Source organism: Schistocerca nitens, chromosome 9, assembly GCF_023898315.1.
Source record: "Schistocerca nitens isolate TAMUIC-IGC-003100 chromosome 9, iqSchNite1.1, whole genome shotgun sequence".
In the NCBI taxonomy this organism is placed as follows: domain Eukaryota; kingdom Metazoa; phylum Arthropoda; class Insecta; order Orthoptera; family Acrididae; genus Schistocerca; species Schistocerca nitens.
The window spans coordinates 446,887,219-446,909,885 of NC_064622.1; the positions used below are offsets into that span (position 1 = coordinate 446,887,219).

The window sequence follows — 22,667 nt, forward strand, 5'->3', positions numbered from 1 at the left end:
TTTGAAACTTTGAAACTAATGAGTCTTTATAGTCTCTGGTGATGTCTCGAGCATTAGGAGACAAAAACTTAGGCACTAGAATATGCCTTGGACCACAGATTACTGACCATAAAACAAAAATCACAAAGAATTCAAATTTTCAATTGCACAAATATATTCATTATAATGTGAAAGTCATTTTAAAGTATCATTGAATGTGCCAAGTCTGGTTATTTCTTGTCATGTATTTGATAAATTCTGTATTTTTCCTCTCAGACCCAATGTACTGCTCATGATGTACCAGCTGCCATGGCTGTGGCAAATAGTGTAGGACCACACAGAAGACACAAAGGAGGCTCATAACACTTTCTAGGAATTCGATACAAAGTCTACACCAACTTTGTCACCACTACTTCCTCTGCAGCCTTTGCATTATTTATAAAACAGGGAGGGAGCTTCTTTTGGAATAAAATATAAAGTTTTTAATCATGCATATTAGTGCACGACTTTGTTGTTGAACTTTAACTGTGTACAAAAATTGTACAAAGTTTCATCAAAACAAATCAACTTTGTGGCAGTGCAAGGGATAGCTTGCTACAGATGTTTTCCTTAGAATATTGTTGTACTTGCATGCTCTATAAGTGTTGACCTCTATCAAAAGTAGGAACCATTTTGATCTGTGCGCACCTACTTCTATTGCTTCTCCTTGTTGAAATTCATTTCTGCATGTTGTTTTCCATGAGGCTACGAGGGACTAATGCTGTTTCCATCTTCCAGTAAAGCATAAGAACTACATCTTACAGTAAACTTACATTCGCTTCTACAGAGTTAATAGATTGTGATGAATCTGTACAAAGATACAAAAGTTAGAAAATAGTTTCATAGTAATGCAAGCAGTCGCATTTCATTTCTGTTATGGTAGGTAGGAAAAGTGCTGAGAAACCAGATGTAACTAACACCACTATGAACAATTGACACTTCGCACTACTCTAACATTCAGCTCCGTAAATGAGTGAGTAAACTCTTCTGGTTGACAGTTATGTCATTGACAGTTATGTCACAGAGCAATTTGTTTGGAGTCAGTGGCATCTTGAGATGCTTTTATACCCTGCACAAGTGTGGTAGTTATTTTTGAGTCATGTCAGTCTTGAATTGAATCTTATTGTATGTACATACGACAATGCCAGTACCGAAACATTTACCAAAAGTAAACATAGATGAGGTTTGTACACCCAAACATGTTGCTTCATTAATTCATTTATGTAAGTAAACAAAATTTTATGACTGGTAGCTGTCCCTGAAAAACCATTTCGTATTTCTGAAACAGTCATGGTCGATTAATAATCATATCACTTTAAATTGTTGCTGTCTCCGTCTTTTTTACTAGAAATACGGTAAAAATCTTGCATGTGAGATGTGTAGAGAGAAGTGGCTTTCTGTGTAACAGCTCTTTGATCATATCAAAGTTGTTAACTCAGTCCAAAAAAAAGACAGGAATCATTCCAATAAGAGCACAGTGATGTGATATCAAACAAAGTAAATTTAGCGTTTTAAAGGGATATCCCCTTTATTCCCTAACTAGAGATTTAATTATTTATTGTTATTTACTTATTTTTAAGTTTTATGTCAGTTGACTTACATTTTTCTTCCAGGAGTCAGAAAGACAACCTCAAGCAACTGGAAGCTCAAGAGGAGCAAAGACTTCTTAGAGGCCAGAAAGAATATCTCGATTTGGAGATTCGGAAATTCAGAAGAAAAAAATTCCTTCTATTCCAGAGCCTCGAAAGGGAGCTTCTTCAAGAGGTGATAATATTGACCCTGCTGGTTTACAGAATCTTGATTCAAATTACAGTACTGAGATGATGCACTATTATCAGTTTTGCAGATGGCGGGAAGTTGCTAGATCAGTTCGTATTGTCTGTTGTTAATACTTACTCTTAGTAACTTAGACTGATTAAAATATGTGTAGTGTGAATCTGATCACGTTTTAAGTTTAACAAGCAGTCTTAATTACAGTAGCATTTGAGTGGAATGGATTGTGACCAGAAGAGCATACACAGATTGTAATCACATCTGTTCAGGTTAATATGGATCACTATTATTGAGATCTGTGGTGTTTAAGGAGAAGCACACTCTGGGAAATGGTGTAAGAGTGGAAGTGGCAATTTTAAGATGCTGCTGCAATTCTCTGTGGATTGCAGTTCCCCCAGGATGTCATATATTAACAGTGCAGCTGCAGTCTTAGTTGCTTTATTTTGTTCACTATAATGATCTGTTTTCATAATTTTTTAAGTATTTTAGGGTATACAGCATGGCACTGTTATGCTGAATAGATAGAAAAAGTCAAACTGCACATCTCAAGTAATGGCAGTAGATGTTTGACCCACATTATGAAAAATTCCATACATTCTATACAGAAATGCCTTCATGTCAGTGTCTTACGATTTGTCTCAGTGTATGTTCTATCATTGTGTAGAAGATGAATTTACAGTACCTTCAGTAGTATAACAACCACGATTTTTTTAAAAATTTTGTTTATTTATTTATTTTTCCCCTTGCCACAAAACTCATGGCACTTAAATCTATTTATTTCCCTTTTAATTTTACATGTGCATGCGCGAGGACCTGGCTGCACTTCGCTGCACCGCTCAGCATTGGCTCTGCAGCCATCCGTGATGGAGGTACTCTACCGTATCTTCTTTCATCGTCGGAGTTGTCGTTGTTACCGTGAGACACCGTTATACCAAGAGGAAAGGCGCGTCGATCTTAGAGCATGAGATATGATGACCTTAAGCCATTGACAACACACAACGGTCACGGTAGCACCTGATTCCAGAATAGCTGCAGTAGTTAGTATCTACAAACAATCCCTTCTTCACCAGGTCCCCAAAACTTAACTCGTAACAAGATCCCTTCAAAGCAAATTGTCATAACGATCGTCTATAAAGGCTTCGTAGAACGAGAAGAAAAGTTACAGTTTATAGAATAATAACAGATAAGACCAAACTGTCTAGTCTCTTCTGTTTTATTTAACATAACTTCGTTCACAGTTTCATTTCACATTCACCACTCATTCACCGAAACCCTTTGATGAACAGTTTTGGTTGCTTGTTAATGATAATGATACAGCTTTTCTCCTTTTTATAAATTGAAGCCCGCTCTCCGCGATATAATAATAATAAAAAAAAAAAAAAAAAAACGGGGTCAATACTGCGTCCCTCGTGAGATGCGAATAGACTTATCCCGGAATTGACCGCCCTGTAGGTGTACTCAATTTAATGACCACACTTCACTATCCGCGATTTCGCGTAACTGAATGTCCATTTGTCAGTACGATTATACACCGTAGCTATTTAAAATTCGCCCCTATATTTTTCACAACACACAATTAGCACTTCTTTACTTGTTTTTTTTTTCTAAGAGTAAATGGAAAAAAAAGACGCAGTATCATCGGCTTAGTCGATATAAAGCAAAACACCTTAATATGCCCAATTTTACCTCTTCTTATAGGATCGGCTACCTTACTCATTAATTTACTACATGTTGTTGTTGTGGTCTTCAGTCCTGAGACTGGTTTGATACAGCTCTCCATGCTACTCTATCCTGTGCAAGCTTCATCATCTCCCAGTACCTACTGCTACCTACATCCTTCTGAATCTGCTTAGTGTATTCATCTCTTGGTCTCCCCCTACGAGTTTTACCCTCCACGCTGCCCTCCAATACTAAATTGGTGATCCCTTGATGCCTCAGAACATGTCCTACCAACTGATCCCTTCTTCTGGTTAAGTTGTGCCACAAACTCCTCTTCTCCCCAATCCTATTCAGTACCTCCTCATTAGTTATGTGATCTACCCATCTAATCTTCAGCATTCTTCTGTAGCCCCACATTTCGAAAGCTTCTATTCTCTTCTTGTCCAAACTATTTACCGTCCATGTTTCACTTCCATACATGGCTACACTCCATACAAATACTTTCAGAAATGACTTCCTGACACTTAAATCTATACTCGATGTTAACAAATTTCTCTTCTTAAGAAACGCTTTCCTTGCCATTGCCAGTCTACATTTTATATCCTCTCTATTTCGACCATCATCAGTTATTTTGCTCCCCAAATAGCAAAACTCCTTTACTACTTTAAGTGTCTCATTTCCTAATCTAATACCCTCAACATCACCCGACTTAATTCGACTACATTCCATTATCCTCGTTTTGCTTTTGTTGATGTTCATCTTATATCCTCCCTTCAAGACACCATCCATTCCGTTCAACTGCTCTTCCAAGTCCTTTGCTGTCTCTGACAGAATTACAATGTCATCGGCGAACCTGAAAGTTTTTATTTCTTCTCCATGGATTTTAATACCTACTCCGAATTTTTCTTTTGTTTCATTTACTGTTTGCTCAATATACAGATTGAATAACATCGGGGAGAGGCTACAACCCTGTCTTACTCCCTTCCCAACCACTGCTTCCCTTTCATGTCCCTCGACTCTTATAACTGCCATCTGGTTTCTGTACAAATTGTAAATAGCCTTTCGCTCCCTGTATTTTACCCCTGCCACCTTTAGAATTTGAAAGAGAGTATTCCAGTCAACATTGTCAAAAGCTTTCTCTAAGTCTACAAATGCTAGAAACGTAGGTTTGCCTTTCCTTAATCTTTCTTCTAAGATAAGTCGTAAGGTCAGTATTGCCTCACGTGTTCCAGTATTTCTACGGAATCCAAACTGATCTTCCCCGAGGTCGGCTTCTACTGGTTTTTCCATTCGTCTGTAAAGAATTCATGTTAGTATTTTGCAGCTGTGGCTTATTAAACTGATTGTTCGGTAATTCTCACATCTGTCAACACCTGCTTTCTTTGGGATTGGAATTATTATATTCTTCTTGAAGTCAGATGGTAGAGGTTTGTCAGGACTGGCTCTCCCAAGGCCGTCAGTAGTTCCAATGGAATGTTGTCTACTCCGGGGGCCTTGTTTCGACTCAGGTCTTTCAGTGCTCTGTCAAACTCTTGACGCAGTATCGTATCTCCCATTTCATCTTCATCTACATCCTCTTCCATTTCCATAATATTGTTCTCAAGTACATCGCTCTTGTATAGACCCTCTATATACTCCTTCCACCTTTCTGCCTTCCCTTCTTTGCTTAGAACTGGGTTGCCATCTGAGCTCTTAATATTCATACAAGTGGTTCTCTTCTCTCCAAAGGTCTCTTTAATTTTCCTGTAGGCAGTATCTATCTTACCCCTAGTGAGACAAGCCTCTACATCCTTACATTTGTCCTCTAGCCATCCCTGCTTAGCCATTTTGCACTTCCTGTCGATCTCATTTTTGAGACGTTTGTATTCCTTTTTGCCTGCTTCATTTACTGCATTTTTATATTTTCTCCTTTCATCAATTAAATTCAATATTTCTTCTGTTACCCAAGGATTTCTACTAGCCCTCGTCTTTTTACCTACTTGATCCTCTGCTGCCTTCACTACTTCATCCCTCAAAGCTACCCATTCTTCTTCTACTGTATTTCTTTCCCCCATTCCTGTCAATTGTTCCCTTATGCTTTCCCTGAAACTCTGTACAACCTCTGGTTCTTTCAGTTTATCCAGGTCCCATCTCCTTAAATTCCCACCTTTTTGCAGTTTCTTCAGTTTTAATCTACAGGTCATAACCAATAGATTGTGGTCAGAGTCCACATCTGCCCTTGGAAATGTCTTACAATTTAAAACCTGGTTCCTAAATCTCTGTCTCACCATTATATAATCTATCTGATACCTTTTAGTATCTCCAGGGTTCTTCCATGTATACAACCTTCTATCATGATTCTTAAAGCAAGTGTTAGCTATGATTAAGTTGTGCTCTGTGCAAAATGCTACCAGGCGGCTTCCTCTTTCATTTCTTAGCCCCAATCCGTATTCACCTACTACGTTTCCTTCTCTCCCTTTTCCTACACTCGAATTCCAGTCACCCATGACTATTAAATTTTCGTCTCCCTTCACTATCTGAATAATTTTTTTTATTTCATCATACATTTCTTCAATTTCTTCGTCATCTGCAGAGCTAGTTGGCATATAAACTTGTATTACATATTATTTCCAATAACACTAAACAGGTATCGCCGTTATATTTTAATTGTATTCAAAAGCATGTTACTATTATTATGACCGACCAAATCGTAACAAATTGCGCGGCATGCGTTTTTAACGATAACTTTACGTTATTCAAGTTCCGTTACAACTATCTTGACTTGTAATGTTACACGGCCCCCCAGACTGCGATGTCTTGAAGAGGGTTCCAGACAGAACAGGCTTATTTTTTGTGTACTGTGGCAGGAGAGGTTATTTGTTTCGGCGAATACACTCACTCTCAGATTCACTCAACAAGTCAGTACATACATTCTACAATATTTAAGTTGAGTTAATGGGCCTAGACAAAATGCCTTTAACTAAATTCCACATTTGTTTATAGGTTGTCTTAGAAACACTTCGCACTAATCACTTCATATTCACACCACATTTTGTTTTCTTGGATGAAGCCCTCAGTTCTTCAACCGACTATGCAAGGCACAGCCAGGTTCGACGATTGGCATCCTAGGCCAAAACCCTTATCAGGCCACTTGTTTAACCAGAGAGGATTTGGTACTTTTCTTTTCCTCTTAATTCCACTTTAAAATGATCCATCCTCGCTGTTCAGTGAGAGGATAAATCGTATTTCAGCATCGTCATTGTTGCTGATACCAAGAAGGTTTCTCATGGAAATCTTCGGTACATTCTTTAATTTTCTTTGTAAGTTAATATAAGTACATATTTATCCACTGGTGCTTTTATTTAGTCCACTCTGTGTGTAGTCTTGGTATCATTCAGTGTTTCTTGCATCTATATTTTGCTCATTATTGATAATATTTCTTCAGGTCTATGTGAGGGAACAAGCCTTTAATTACATCAGTATCACAATCTGCCAGGAGGTAGCTCCCTTCATGAGGTATTTTCATTATTTTGTATGGACCTGTATATAAATATTGCCATTTCTTATTCAGTCTTTTCCTGGTTGATGCTTTTGGGTGATTTCTCAATAAAATTTCTTCCCCTACATCATATGTGACTACTTTCTTCACATTTTTATCAAAACGGGTTTTTCTCAATTGTGCTTGATGCTTCAGGTTTTCGTAGACCTTCTTCACCATATCTTATGTCTTGGTAATCTTTTTTTCTATCGCCGGTAATTTCTTCATCCATTCTGGCACAATACTTTCACCAAATACTATTTGGTTAGGTGAATAACCTGTCGATAAGTGCGGTAAGTCATTATACACTTTCTCAAATTCATAAATCCAATTGATCCATTTATAATGTTGTTTGTTTATGTACGACTGTAAAAATCGGTTCAACTCTTGGAAGATTCAATCGGATTTCCACAAGGGTAAAATCTTGAGATGTAAATGTGCTGGATTCCTTGTTCGTTCATAGTGTCTCTCCATACTTTGCTTGTATAATAAGGAGCGTTGTCTGTCAAGATCATTATAGGTTTGCTAAGCTCAGTTATATAGTTGTTGGTAAATTTGCATAACATGGGTCAAACATGGAGATTTTTCAAAGGATATAATTTCACATATTTTGAAAAGAGATCATAGAAAGCCAAAACATATTTGATCCGTCCACGTGTCATGGGACATGGCCCACAGACATCACATGACACCAACATTAAAGGTTGTTGTGGGATGATCAGATGTAATTCTATCTTCCGACAATAGTTTATGGGTTTTGCCTTCTGACATATTTTGCTCTTCTTAAGAATATTTGTAGCTAGACGTCCCAAATTTGGATGATAGCAGTATTGTGCTATTTTGGCTGTACATTTAGCGGCACCAAAATGACCCCAATTGAAGTGAGTGTACCATACTAGTGATTCTAAATATTTATTTGGAACACAAACTTTCCAAACATCATCTTCATCCTTCCTCGGATACAATATTCCGGATTTTAATTGATACTGTTCTTGAGAGTGACTTAGCGTTTTGCTTTCAACAGCATGTCTAATGGCTTTCCACAACTTATCTTCTTGCAGTTGTGGAAGACTTCGACATAGCTGTGAAATCTGTCTCTCACAATATTACCTTGATAAATTCATGACTTTAAAGTCAATAGTCCGTTCTTCACACTCGTCGTCATTCTTTCTTTTCGGTAGTCTTGAGAGCATCGTTTATGATGTTGTCTTTCCCTCTGATGTATTTGAGCGTAATATCATATTCTTGCAGTAGCAAGGCCCACCGGGTTAAACATGAATGGAACATCCTTCCTGTTAAAATAAAAGATAAAGCTTTGTGGTCGCAGAATACAATGATCTTCTTTCCATATACAAAATAGCGAAACTTTCTAATCGACCAGACCACGGCCAGTACTTCCAATTCAGTAGTACAATACGCACGTTCACAGCTAGAGAGTGTTCTGCTGGCAAACTCAATTATTTTGATGGTACTGATATCTTCTGGATTGTCCATCTGGAAAAGAGTGGCACGCAATCCTGTTTCAGAAGCATCTGCAGCAATATAAAAATCTTGATCAAGTCTCGGATGATGTAACAGTGGAGCATTAGTCAAAGCATTGTGGATGTTATCAAAAGCTTGCGTGCATTCGGAATTCCACTCCCACATGACATTTTTTCTTAACAGCCTTAACAAACAGTCTTGGCTTCCTAACTGATTGGGTAAAAATCGTCGAAAAAATGAAACTAAGCCAATAAATGACTTTAATTCCGTTCTATTCTTTGGATAAGCACATCTGTTAATTGCATCCATCTTTTTAGGATTTGGTTTTATCCCTTCAGGAGTAATCATATGTCCAAGAAATTTCAATTGGTTATGAGCAGACTTGGATTTGCTCAAATTTACAGTAACTTCATATTCCAAAAATTTTGCAAAAACTCTTCTTAATAAGTCCAAATGTTCCTCCCAATTTTCAGAAGCAATTAGCAAATCATCCACATATAAAGTAACTTCATTCAAAAGGTCTCTGCCCAGTACGGTATCGAATGCTGATATGAAAACAGCACCGTTTATTTTCAACCCAAATGGCATGACGGTAAACTGGTAACTTCGGCCCAGAAAAACGAATGCAGTATATTTTCGAGATTCTTTCGATATTCTAATTTGCCAATATGAACTACGCATATCCAAAGAAGTTAAGAAGCGGGCACCATAAAACTTTTGTACTAACTCTTCTAGGTTCTCAGGTCGCGTTTGTACAGGTATAATGATCTTATTGATCTCTCTGGCATCCAACACCAATCTGATGTCACCATTAGGTTTTATTACCGCCACAAGAGGGTTACAATATTCGGAATCTGAGGGCTCAATAATACCCCATTCTAACATTTTATTGATTTCCTTTCTGACTACTTCCTTCTTTGTTTATGTGCATACGTCTTTATATGGTATTCAGAGTCTTTTATTATACCTGGACGTTTACTAAAAATAGGAAGTACGACAAAAGGGTTTATGTGCATACGTCTTTATATGGTATTCAGAGTCTTTTATTATACCTGGGCGTTTACTAAAAATAGACTGATATGCTTCCAACAAGTAGTACAATTTGTCCCTTTGGATAACAGATAAATATTCTGACCTTTTCCTGCAATGACATTTTATCCATCATTTCTTCAGAACATTCAATAAGGCAGATATCATACACATTTTTATCATAAATACTGACATATTTTACCATTAGATTCATACACAATTGATTTGGAATTACTCGGCCCTTTCTCAGTGTGGCTGTCAAAACATTGCCATTGGAATTAAATATACATTCACCTTTCTCTAAATTAATGATTGCACCGGTCTCACAAAATGAATCCAAACCCCAGATACATGGTACTGTCATTTTAGGAACAACCAGGAATGTACTTTCTATTTGAGGCCCCCGTATTGTAACATCGACATGTACCTGTTTCACAACTTTTTGCATTTTTGCGCTGAACACGCCAGACACGGTACATCCTATGATAGGAAAAGTGGGCATTTTTACCCCTCAGCTTATCTGTTTTAAACAGTCCAGCATCATGACACTAATAGTCGCTCCAGTATCAATTAATATTTCAATATCAACATTATTTATACTTGTTGGAATTATTGCCTGTAAAATTTGACCGCGTTTATGAGAAACTTCAGGTTTTTCTTCAATTAATTCATTCCTTATATCCTGATCATTATTGTACCTTAATACTCCCCGTTCAAATTGATGCCTGCCTTCCTTCTCCTTTCCAGTCATCCTAGGAAGGCATTTGGTGACAGGTATTAGTTTAATCTATCTCGTTGAGTCATCGGTGGGGGTTCATGAACTTCCACAATGCGTACAGTATGATCCGAGTTATGGTATTCACCCTGTTGCACATTGGAGGCTCCTTCACCCATTGGTATAACTCCTTGTGCTGGATGAGGATTCGAGGCATTTGTTCCATCCTGCCGATGAACATTATGCTTCGAATTATCTTCCCAAGGTCGAATACAATTGGGTTCATCACTTGGGTACCTGTTACTCTTATTAATATCACTACTACGCACATTCGCGTCACCGTATCGAGGTTTACCTCTAGCACAGTAAGTCTCTCTTCTATATTTATTATAATCATTGTTTTTATTGCAACCATAGGACGAAGCTTGTCCACACTCCTGTGATGAGGGTTTGACCTGGTTTTCGGTATTATTATTATTATTATTATTATCATACGTTAAATTATTATTATAATTATTCGTATTACTATGAGTGTGAGTCGACATTTGATTACTACTCATTTGTCTTGCGTCTTCCATAATCATATCTATAGAGTCAATCACGGACAAGAATTGTTCTACATCGTGGTCAGGAACATTTATTAACTTTTCACGTATATTTATGGGCAGCCTTCCCTTCAAAATTCTGATCACTTCCTTGTGAGAAATTGGATCACTCCAATAACGTGTCTTATTTATGTACTTTTCAAAATATTGCCTTAAAGTACTCCTTTTACTGTTAAAATACTCAGGTTGGTAAACCTCTTTTCTTAATTTCTCTTGTTTACTTGACGACCAGTATTTAGCCAAAGAAAGTTGTTCAAACTCAGCGCAAGTATGGCAACTTTCACTTACTTCGGCGGCCCATAATGCGGCTTCTCCGGTAATTTTGGATACTATAAATTGAAGTCGGTCGTGTTCTGACCAGCTACGCGGAAATATTCTTTTGAAATTATTGATAAAGATTTTCGGATGCAGGTTGTTGTTTTCAGTGGAGAATGTTGGGAATTGTCTACTTTTAAAAATGCTGTTCTCCACCTTTAAAGAAGACAAATATACTCGCTGACCAAAAGAATCATCATCTTTACCAACCGAATCATCAACTTCCCAATGCAAATTTTCACCACAATTGTACTTCGTATTATCACATGTTCGGTTGTTTTTCGACCTATTCTCCGAACGTTCGTCCTCTGTCAACAAATTTTGTGATTACTTTCGTTCTAACTCCACCAATTTGATTGGTTTCCTTTTGCCATTTAGGTAACTCATCAACTATTTTGTCTTTTATTTTCTGAATTTCGCTAGTGAAGAGTTTAATTAATTCATCATTTCTACTTAGGTGCTCATTGATATTTTCATTTGGCTGGGATCCAATAGAAGTCTTAACCTTGTCTACAATTTCATTTCCTTTTATTTCTATCCATTTAGATAGATCTTCGTCAAGTCTTTTAGTTTGATCTACTAAATACTTTTCAGTCCCTTTACGAGCATCAGACTCAAACTCGACTATTTGTTTCGAAAGCTCTTCTATCTGTGCGCTAGCATCGAAACATCTGCTTTCACACTTAACCACCCTATTGGACAGGCCATCATAACTCTTCGAAACTACCTCATATTTCTTTTCTACATCACAAAGTTATCCCATTAAATTATTATGTTGCCTTTCTAATGTGTTAGAAAACTCTACATCTAGTCCTCCAAATTTCGCATTTGAGTCTCCCAGTCCGCCTTTAATTCTTTCTTGGTATTTTCCAGTTTCTGATCAAAGGTGTTCAGTTTGCTTTCCAAAGAATCCATTTTACCTTCTAATGAACCAAATTTGGGCCTCAAATTTTTCATTTAACTTTTGATTGTCCTCTTTTAATTGCTTATTATCTTTTTCTAGTGAACCAAGTCTTCCATTCATTACACCCATTTGAGTATTTATTGATACCAGCATATCAAACATTTTTTGATTAATATTTCCATTTTGAGGATCAACTTGCTGATCTACTTCTGAAACCTCAAGATCTTTATGTTCTCCCACGCTGCTTACCTTACTTATCATTGTATTTGAATCTCCTAACGGCTCTAAATCAATAATTGTATTATTATCTGTACATGTCTCCTGTCCCACATTGAACTCATGGGATGCATCATCCATATCCTCTTCACTTTCCTCTCTCTCTCTCTCTCTCTCTCTCTCTCTCTCTCTCTCTCTCTCTCTCTCTACTCATTAATGTACTCAACTGCACATTATCATGTATTCTTTTCGTTCGTTTTGACATGATTATTCACTACCAAGACATACACTTATTTTCACTATGTATTTATATATATTTATCTATCAAAATCACAAGTCTCAACTTCCTTTTTTTTATAATCATACTGTTATTTTAATCATACCTGGTAGTATCGCTCACTTTTAGCGATTATTGAAGAATACCTCTCTCATTGGACAGATTCACTGGCTGCTACAATATTTTCCAACTCTAGGGTTCATGAATCCGGATGACACTCGACTCAATGCAGCAATCCTCCTCGATCGAGCCGCACGTTGTGGCGCCACTTCTACCGTATCTTCTTTCGTCGTCAGCGTTGTCGTTGTTACCGTGATACCAAGAGGAAAGGCGCGTCGATCTTAGAGCATGAGATATGATGACCTTAAGCCATTGACAACACACAACGGTCACGGTAGCACCTGATTCCAGAATAGCTGCAGTAGTTAGTATCTACAGACAATCCCTTCTTGACTAGGTCCCCAAAACTTAACTCGTAACAAGATCCCTTCAAAGCAAATTGTCATAACGATCGTCTATAAAGGCTTCGTAGAACGAGAAGAAATGTTACAGTTTATGGAATAATAACAGATACGACCAAACTGTCTAGTCTCTTCTGTTTTATTTAACATAACTTCGTTCACAGTTTCATTTCGCATTCACCACTCATTCACCGAAACCCTTTGATGAACAGTTTTGGTTGCTTGTTAATGATAATGATACAGCTTTTCGCGGCATGTGTTTTTAATGATAACTTTACGCTATTCAAGTTCCGTTACAGCTATCTTGACTCGTAGTGTTACAGTACCCATTGTTGATCCCGCCAAGTGAGAGATTAATTTTGTAATTCGGTTTTTGCATGTCAAAGGAACTCCACCCATGGATATTATCATCAGTTCACACAAGTGTATGGTGACAAGTTTGTCCATTCAACACATCTGAAAATAGTGCAGGAATTAAGTGCCAGCTGGAAGGATGTCTGCAATGAAGAACGGAGTGGAAGACCTTCAGTTTCAGAGGCAGTTATCGAGATCATCCAACGCGAAGTGCTTCAAAACAGAAGGATCACCATCTGTGAATTTGTTGCTTGGACTCCTGGGAGTTCTTATCGTACAGTTGAAAGAGCTTTGATGGGAAATTGGGATATCACAAGTATTGTACTCAGTGGGTACCGCGTATGCTGACAGCAGAACACGAGGAGTAACGCCTGCACTATACTCGCCAGTTTCTTCAGAAGTGTCAATAAAATAAGGAAGGATTGTTGGACTCCATTTTTATGGGTTATTAAATGTAGATGTTTCATTTCACTTTCGAAATGAAAGAAAAATCCAAACAATGGTTTCAGTCTGGCTCATTAGTGACAAAGAAGTTCAAAAAATCTCCTTCTCTTGGAAAAGTAATGGCCACTGTGTTTTGAGATTGATTTTATGGAACCCGGGACACCAATCAACTCTGACAGTTATTGCAAAACACTGTGAAAATTCAGGCAAGCTATCCAGAACTGCCGGAGAGGATGACTGACAGAAGGTGTAATGCTGCTTCACTATAATGCCGAACCTCATGGCTCCTGGCGAACCGAGGAACTTTTGTCAAACTTTGGTTGGACTGTCAAGTTCCACCCACTTTACAGTCTGCACGTTGCACCTAGTGATTATCACTTGTTCCCCACGATAAAGGAACACTTAGGTGGCCAGCGTTTCCAGAATGACGATGAAATCCAAGAAGAGGGGAAGTGCTTGCTCAGTGGGTTGGCGGTGGAGTTCTACGGCATGCAGATACAAAAATTGGAGCACCATTGTGTAGAAAAAGATGGCAATTATGTAGTAAAAAGAGCCAAGTCTCTTCTTTTTAATGACATATATTTCTGTGAGAAGAAACAATGTTGCCTATTCGTACAAATGAAGAGAACCTTACTTCTGGATAAACCCTGGGGAGCTGATGTCACTTTGTTTGTAGGAGACCGAGTATGGAGTACGTGGGAAAGTGATGCAGAATCCACCCAGAGGCCTTAAGTGATACCGTGGTATTTGTAATAACACTTGTTTACCAGGTTGAGTTTACAGAGTTATAAAAGTGTCTCAGTGCATCGTGCGGGTGGTCGGGCCTAAGCACAAGGTACGAAGGTGTAATATGTCCTTTCGGCAAGTTGTGACAGCGGTGCTGCATGTCTGAGCTGTGGCTGCTTGTTATGTTGTCAGCAGTGTGCAGACGGGCAGGTGCTGCTCACACTGAACATTTCTGTGGTCCACTGCGGCCTTGACATGTCAGCGCTCTCATACACAGTCCATGACGTGGTTAAGTGCAGATAGCCAGCAGTGTGGTAGATGTCGGTTGTCGTGAAGAATATGCCCTGGTCGTCCACAATGGATCAACAAAAATTGCAGATATTCACAAGTTGGCCAGGAGGCTACATGAACACACACTGCCTGGATGGTGTGGAGGTAACAACTTTTTCCATCTGCAGACCAGTCTAATCCTCATATGCGATGTTTCAGTAGGCGGTAATGGCAGGCCACAGTTGTAGTTTGCATCAGATTGGCTGTGTCTGTGTTGAAGTCAGCAAGTGGGTAGCAGGCAGATCATAATCGATCAGCTTCTCGTGGTTTCAATGAAACTCTATAGTCCGTTGTTCTCTCCAGTTCTAGCAACACACACAGAAAGTTAACATTATTTAAAAAGCTGAGCTTGCACCTATGAAACAGTCTCCCTGGGCGCACTATTGAATTTGCCCTCGTATATTGGTCTCATCCATGCTCTTGGCTTCACTTTGGTAGTTCAGTAATTATTTTGGTGTCACTGAGATTGGGTCTTTCGGCAAGATTTGACTATTGCAGAGGTGCTCTGGCACTTGAAGTTACAGAATGTTACTTCATACTACACTGTTATGTAACATTTTGCCAATTGCGCTTTTGCTCCCTTTGCTTAGATTTTGTGTGGCAGTGCTTGCCTGGTGCTCTGCCTTGTGCTACATCAGCAGTAAGCCGCGTTGATGTTCACACAGTCACACTGGCTCAAAGCTGGTCCCCTTGACTCTGATCTCTGCCAGGTAGAGTTTTATAAAATTTAGTAATGTACACAAAAATTATTCTCCAGCATAACAATGCAGTTTTCTGCTTGTTTGAGTCCTTTACGTATTATTACACGTATCTTAAGATGCTCATTGCTGAATAAAATTAATTATTTGGACTTATTAATGATTTTGATCGAAGACTTTGAAAGAAGAGTTTGAATGTTCTCTTGATTACTGTTGGCAACAATGTCACAAGTGGTGGTATCTTACTGAACAAGTCAAAAAACCAAACAAAACTTTTATCTATCCATTTAAATAGTTTTATCAAACAAAACTTTATGAGATTATTCAGATTGTTTTTTCACCTGGTCTATCCATCTGGATTTCATTTTTTCATAATTTGCCATATTATAACAAGTGAATACTGGGATGATTCTTACTGGTAGCCAAAGACTGACACCTTTCTAATAGATTGCCCATTATTAAGTTGTGCAAAATTAAATACTGAAGTTATTAACATCATCATAGCTGCAATGAAAGTTGTTTATAATTCAAATCTTTGACGTTTCTAAATTTTCTTTTAAAAAAGTTGGCACAAATCTTTGAGCATGACATTGTTGCAACCTATTTTTTTGTGAGTTACAGAAATTTATAATTAGAGTTTGTGCCATAGTGTATTAAGTATGAAAGCCAATCAGTTGGTTTACTGATGTCTTGTTTGCTTTGTCTTTTCCAGGAGTTAAGTAAGAGACAGCAACAACTGGAGCAAGCTCACGCAATGCTTCTTCGGCACCACGAGAAAACGCAGGAATTGGAGTACAGGCAGCAAAGAGCTGTGCATCAACTTCGTGAGGATCAGATCATGAGGCAGCATGCATCAGAACTGCAGAACCAACAGGACTATATGGAGCGTGCTGAACGGGAGCTACGTAAGAAGCATGCATTAGAGCTGAAGCAGCAGCCGAAGAGCCTCAAGGTGGGCCACTTTGGTATTAGGAATATGTGGTATGTGAAGCTAATTCTGCAAAATGTTGAAACATTGGTGTCTGTTTATTAAACAGTAATTGGGTGGTTGTATTATTTGAAATCAACATTTTTCACTTGCCAAAATGTTCTAGCTCACTAAAAGTTTATTCTTCAATCATTATATAGTGGCAGTAGAGTTACTAAAATTTTATTTGAACGAAAATAACCAATGATTGAAACTATAATATAATATGGATATATAAAAAAATATACTCACCAAGCGGTGGCAGGAGAAAACACGCGCAAAGTATATGGAACTGTGCCACCTTTTAGAGTCAGTGGCTTCTAATGGCAGAAGGCCTGAAGGGAAAGGAAGAAAAATGAAAGAAAAGGACTGGTGTTTAGGAAGTGGAGAGGGTTATGGAAAAAACACCGAAAACCTCGGGTCGGGAGAGGCTTACTGAATGGGATGAGACTGAAAGTACTGATTGTTGGTGCTTGCTTCAGGCAAAGTTCGATAACCTGAGAACTTAAAAAGAGTGGAAGGTGGGTAGTAATCAAGACACAGAGTACTGACAAAACATCATGCAAGAGTTAGTAAGTGCAAAAAGCTAAGTACATTATATATGGTAAACAGGTGAGAGAGTGGGGAAAAATAGAGAGGTTAGAAAATTAAGATATAGAAAACTAAAATGGAATGAAGAAAAAGAATAGGTATCAAAAATGAACACTGGGACCAATAAAAATTACCATAAATTTAGAGCAGGTGGGTGGCGAGAACCAATAGAATGTTGTAATGACATCTGCAGAGTTCTGGGAGGCATGTCAGGAAGGAGAATCTAGATGGCACACGTGGTGAAACAGACACCGAGGTCACAGCTGCCATGTCCTGTGACAGGATATTGTGTGTTGCCTTTATATACCCTTTGTATATGATCATTCACCGTAACATAATTTGTTGCTACTCATACCGTTGCAGAAGGCGAAATAGTGCTTACACAGGAGCTGGTACCCAGCATTTCATTTCACAGGTGACTCTCCGTTTGATAGCATATGTTCTGCCAGTTGCAGGTCTGGTATAGGTGGTGTCAGAAGGGTGCAATGGTCTTTTACTGCAGTAATTGTCACAGGTGTAGGAGCCATAGGGTAGGGAAATAGATGCAGGAGACAACATGGGGTCTGATGAGGGTATTGCAGAAATTTGAGGGGGGGAGGGGGCCAAAACTATCCTAGATGTGGTGGGCAAAATGTCAAGACAGAATGGTGGACCTATTTTCAGTGCATGAGTTTAGGAAGTCCTAGCCTTGTGGAAGTAACTGATAAATACGTTCAGTACCTGGGTAGTACTGAGTGACAAATGGTGTGTTCCTAAATTGTTGTTTGGGAGGATCAGCAATACCAGTATTGGATGCGGTGACCCTGGAGATCTCTTTTGAACTAGGTTGCTGGCATACTTTAGGTGCAGTAGATGCTGAGCTGAGAATGGTGATGCACTGTTGTAAAGTGCCTGCATCTGAAGAAAAATGTTTGACTCCAATGTGAAGGCTTGCTTCAAATTCCAAGGCTATATAGGAGGGAATATTTGACATGAAAAGGATGGCAACTGTGAAAATGTGAGTACTGGTACTTGTTTGTAGGTTTAACATGGATAGAAATGTGTATCTTATCCTCAGTAAGGATGAAGTCAACACCAAGCATGACATTCAGAAATGACCATGTGAAATTTAATTGCGAGAATACATTTAGTGTGTCCAAAAATTTTGTTTTTATTTGGACATTCAAATCTGTTGAATGCATATCCATTCGTGATTCAAACCTCACCTCATATAAGGTATTCTTGGATGTTACTTTTTGCTCACGTTTTGTTGAAAATATTGTTATCTAGTCGTGTAAACATGAATTTGGAAAAAAATTGTTATTGTTTGTAATGATTTCTTCTCCCACATTCTGTAATAGTTTTAAATTTATGAGTAAAACTTAACACACAAAGATAAGTCTCGCTAGAGGATGTTACTTTTCCCAACAGATGTCATTCTCATATTTTTAGGCTCAGAGCCCTTCTTTCACATCAGTATCTAAAAGTCAGTGACAATTAACAATTCTCTTTTTTTTTCCCTCATTAAGTACATCTCCACCCTCTTAGTTGCAGAAGTTATCAAAAGCACGTTAGTAATGCTAGGTTTAAATGAATATACATTTCAGCAACCAGTGTTCACTGTTGCAGTTTTAAAAGGCATATATTTGCTTTCAGACCGGAAAGCATCATTATATTTCCATAATGCAACAGAAACATTTCCATATCGACAAGAAGAAGAAATAGTTAAGATATACTTTGAACAAATAATTGCACTTAGATTGGGTTTAAGTCTTAAGACGGAAGCAGAACAAAGACAAAAATACCGAACACCAGTTACACAATTATGATTTACAGGTAAACAAAAATGATGTAACGAACAATATAAATAAGAAAACTGTCTTGACACAAACAAAAAAGATGATATGATAAATAAATGTCTTAAAGTTCAAAAAATGGTTCAAATGGCTCTGAGCACTATGGGACTTAACATCTTAGGTCATCAGTTCCCTAGAACTTAAAAACTACTTAAACCTAACCAACCCAAGGACATCACACACATCCAAGCCCGAGGCAGGATTCAAACCTGCGACCGTAGCAGTCCCGCGGTTCCGGACTACAGCGCCTAGAACCGCATGGCCACCGTGGCTGGCTCTTAAAGTTCAGGGATTATTAGAAAGCTTGTTTGTACTTAAAAGATTAAACCTTGCAATCCATTCTACATAAAACCATACTCTATATAAGCATCTATAAAGCCATTGGTACAAAATAAAATTCGTAAAATGTTAGTGAAATGCAGTTGAGTCATCTGATAGTTGTTTCAAGAAACCTTTAGTAGTTGTTAAAAATCCAGTGGAACCATACAATTGGTGCTAGACACATGCACTTTCAATAAAATAATTGAACCAGGAAGGGACAGGCTATTCTTAATAGAAGAATGTCATTGAAGTTCGCATGGGCAATGTACATAAGCACAATGGATTTAAGAGTAGGATATTGGCAAATGGCACTACACAACAAATCGAGAAAATATACAACATTTCTATTCGAAGACCAGTCATATCAGTTCAAAGTACAACCCTTTGGTATACATTTTTCTGTGTCTGTATTCATAAGAGCATTGGATTAGGTGACAGGTAATGGGTTAAGGGATAAAGTGTCATTATAATGGATGACACAGTTATGGCAACCACACCTCGGAAGGAATACCTCAAAACTTCAGACGAATTTTTCTTCATATGAAGTTTCCAAAATCTTAGCTAGGAATGATAGCATTTTACAGAAAATTCCTTCCAAATGTAGTGCTTAATGGACCTAATTCAATGAAACTATTGAAACAAAACGCAGCATGGTACTGGGATATACATTGCAAAGAAGAATTCAACAATATAAAAGAAACTTTGGCAAACCCAACATTACTAGGTCTCCCAAATTTCATTTAACCTTTCCATTTAGCAATGACTAAATACATACATACATGATTTGGGATGTCACATTTTTTAGGAATATAAGACAGACAATACAATAGAACACAGGCTGATAACTTTAGCTTGTAGTATGCTTAAATATCATGAATGCAATTACACTATAACAAAAAAACTTTGTCTGTAATATGAGTGTTGAGAAATTTAGGTACCTATTAGCAGGAAACGAAACTACACCTTTCAAAAGCCTGAATAACCACTTTTTGCTATGAGACCTGCCAAGAAGAGAGGTAATGAGGTTCTGGAAGGTACTGACAGGGTGTGGAGCCATGCCAATTACAGTGCCATGTGGCTTGCTGCGTTAGAGTTCTCGATTGAGGATCAATGGTGCAAACAGCCCTATCAGCGTAGTAACACAGATTCTTGATTATGTTTAAATTGGAGGAATTTAATGGCCAGTGGAGTATGGTTAACTCATCCTGATACTCTTCAAACCACACAGGTGCACTGCGAGCTGTGTGACATGTTTCGTTGTCCTGCTGGTGAGATGACATCATGCTGAGGAAAAACAAACTGTATGTAGGGGTAGACATGGTGCCCAAGGATAAATGCATACTTTTGTTGTGCCTTTCTGGATAACGAGACCGCCCTTCGTCCTGGACAATTCCAGTGATTGCTACAGGGTGTTTGCTTTCATATGGTTAATGCTGTACATGCCAGTGGCCATTTGTGTGATTTAGCGTACAACATCATTCATCTGAAAAGGACACCTAGTGTCACTTAGTGGACATCCAATTGCAGTATTAGCATGCAAATTCCAGCCTTTATTGCCGATGTACAGCAGTCAGCATGGGTGCGTAAACCAGGAGCCTGCTGTGGGTGTCTGTACACATTGTTCTCTGAATGGTCCTTGAGGAAACACTGTTGGTAGCCCCTTGTTTCATCTGGATGGTCAGTTGCTTTACAGGTACTCTAAAGTTGCATGTCTGTCTGCCCTACGCAATTCCCCAGCCATCATTTACCTCTGTCATCTATGGTCTGTGGTGCAGAATAGTTGTCTTGGTGCCACTTTTGGATAGCACCATTTTGCCATGCACCATATACTTCAACCATACAAATTTAGTCATTTGTGAAATGTTTCCACCTTTGGCCCAAAAGCCAATGAACATGTTCTTTTGGACGCCAGATAAATCACTCTATTTCCACATTACTATAACGACTGCACTGTTTTCCATGTCTCTCCAACATGCTTTATGTGCCCTCCACAGCTAATGCTGCTACCTGCCATCTGTGAGTGGTTATTGCATATTGTCAGCCACAGGCTGTGAAACATTAATGTGACTGGACTGCACAGATTGTAGTGCATTAACATTTCTATTGAAAAGCAAACTACGAGATAGTAAACTCAAAAGATTGGCTCTTTTTCTATACGTGTTTAGATTTTCTATTACATATATGAGGACAAGATGACATAGTGCCATATGCACTATCTTAATTACCTACAGGCCTCAGTCAAATCTAGATGTAAAAGAAAGGGGAAACTGCATTTTATTTTTCAAAGGTTAATAAATATGGTAAAGATGGGAATTTTGTTACAGTTTAGAAAGAAAACAAAGGTAGGACATATATTTAAGGGTTCATATTGATAACTTGCAACAGAATAGTACAGACACCTGTGACCAATGGAGATTGTACAAGAGTATCATATTCCACAGCCAATGGCCTTGCCACAGTGGTAACACCGGTTCCCATCAGATCATGAGAGTTTAGCGCTGTTGGGCTGGGCTAGCACTTGGATGGGTGACCATCCGGTCTACCGAGCACTGTTGGCTTCCGGGTGCACTCAGCTCTTGTGAGGCAAACTGAGTAGCTACTTGATTAAGAAGTTGCGGCTCCAGTCTCGTAAACTGGGAGAGCAGTGTGCTGACCACATGCCCCTCCGTATCCGCATCCAATGATGCATGTGAACTGAGGCTGACACGACGGCTGGTCAGTACTGTTGGGCCTTCCAAGGCCTGTTCTGACGGAGTTAAGATCATATTCCATGAAAAGAACAATGCGGAGAAATGAGTGCTATGTATACAACAAGTATAAAATTAGTAACTTGGTAGTGACATATTGAATGTTACCGTGTTTGATTGGTAATTGATTTGATTTGTTTTAACGCAACTACTTATGTACTAAGTGCCCAATATCTTTGGTATCTTCCCCATCATGCCTTTGGTCCAAAAAAATGTCATGCATATGAATGAGTACCATATTATTAATTGAGAAATATGAGTAACCAAATAAAGAAATTATTAAAATCTTTCGAGACTTTTCAAAAAGTTAAAGTATAAACAATGGCAGTATGCACAGTGCTGTATCCCATTATTCCGAGCAAGCTACGGGAGTTATCAGCAGTGACTTCTATGGTCCACTATCCAGAGGTCAGGGAGAAATAGGACACATCTTTGTTGTGTTGAAGTGTAGGTCTAAGTTGGTTAAACTGCAATGTAGGTGAGAAGTCCCCATACCCTCTAATATTGAATGGTAACTGATTTGATTAGTTTTAACACAAGTACTAACTTATGTATTAAGTGCCCAATATATCTGGTATGTTCCCCATCTTGCTGTACACAATGTACACAAATTTCCATACACTTCCAGGTTGTTCTTGACATATTTTTGAGCATTTCCATTGCTGTAGTACAAAATTCATCCT

At 38.3% G+C, this 22,667-nt stretch overlaps 1 protein-coding gene across 4 annotated transcripts in view; it reads left to right on the forward strand.

The window, feature by feature from the left end:
* LOC126202874 (serine/threonine-protein kinase Tao) overlaps nt 1-22,667 on the forward strand; it is a 233,712-nt gene that overhangs the window by 150,476 nt on the left and 60,569 nt on the right. For all 4 annotated transcript variants that reach the window (XM_049936910.1, XM_049936913.1, XM_049936911.1 and 1 more), the window contains 2 exons: nt 1,632-1,782; nt 16,236-16,475. In XM_049936910.1, the coding sequence (XP_049792867.1) occupies nt 1,632-1,782; nt 16,236-16,475 (391 nt within the window). The remainder of the gene's footprint in view (nt 1-1,631; nt 1,783-16,235; nt 16,476-22,667) is intronic.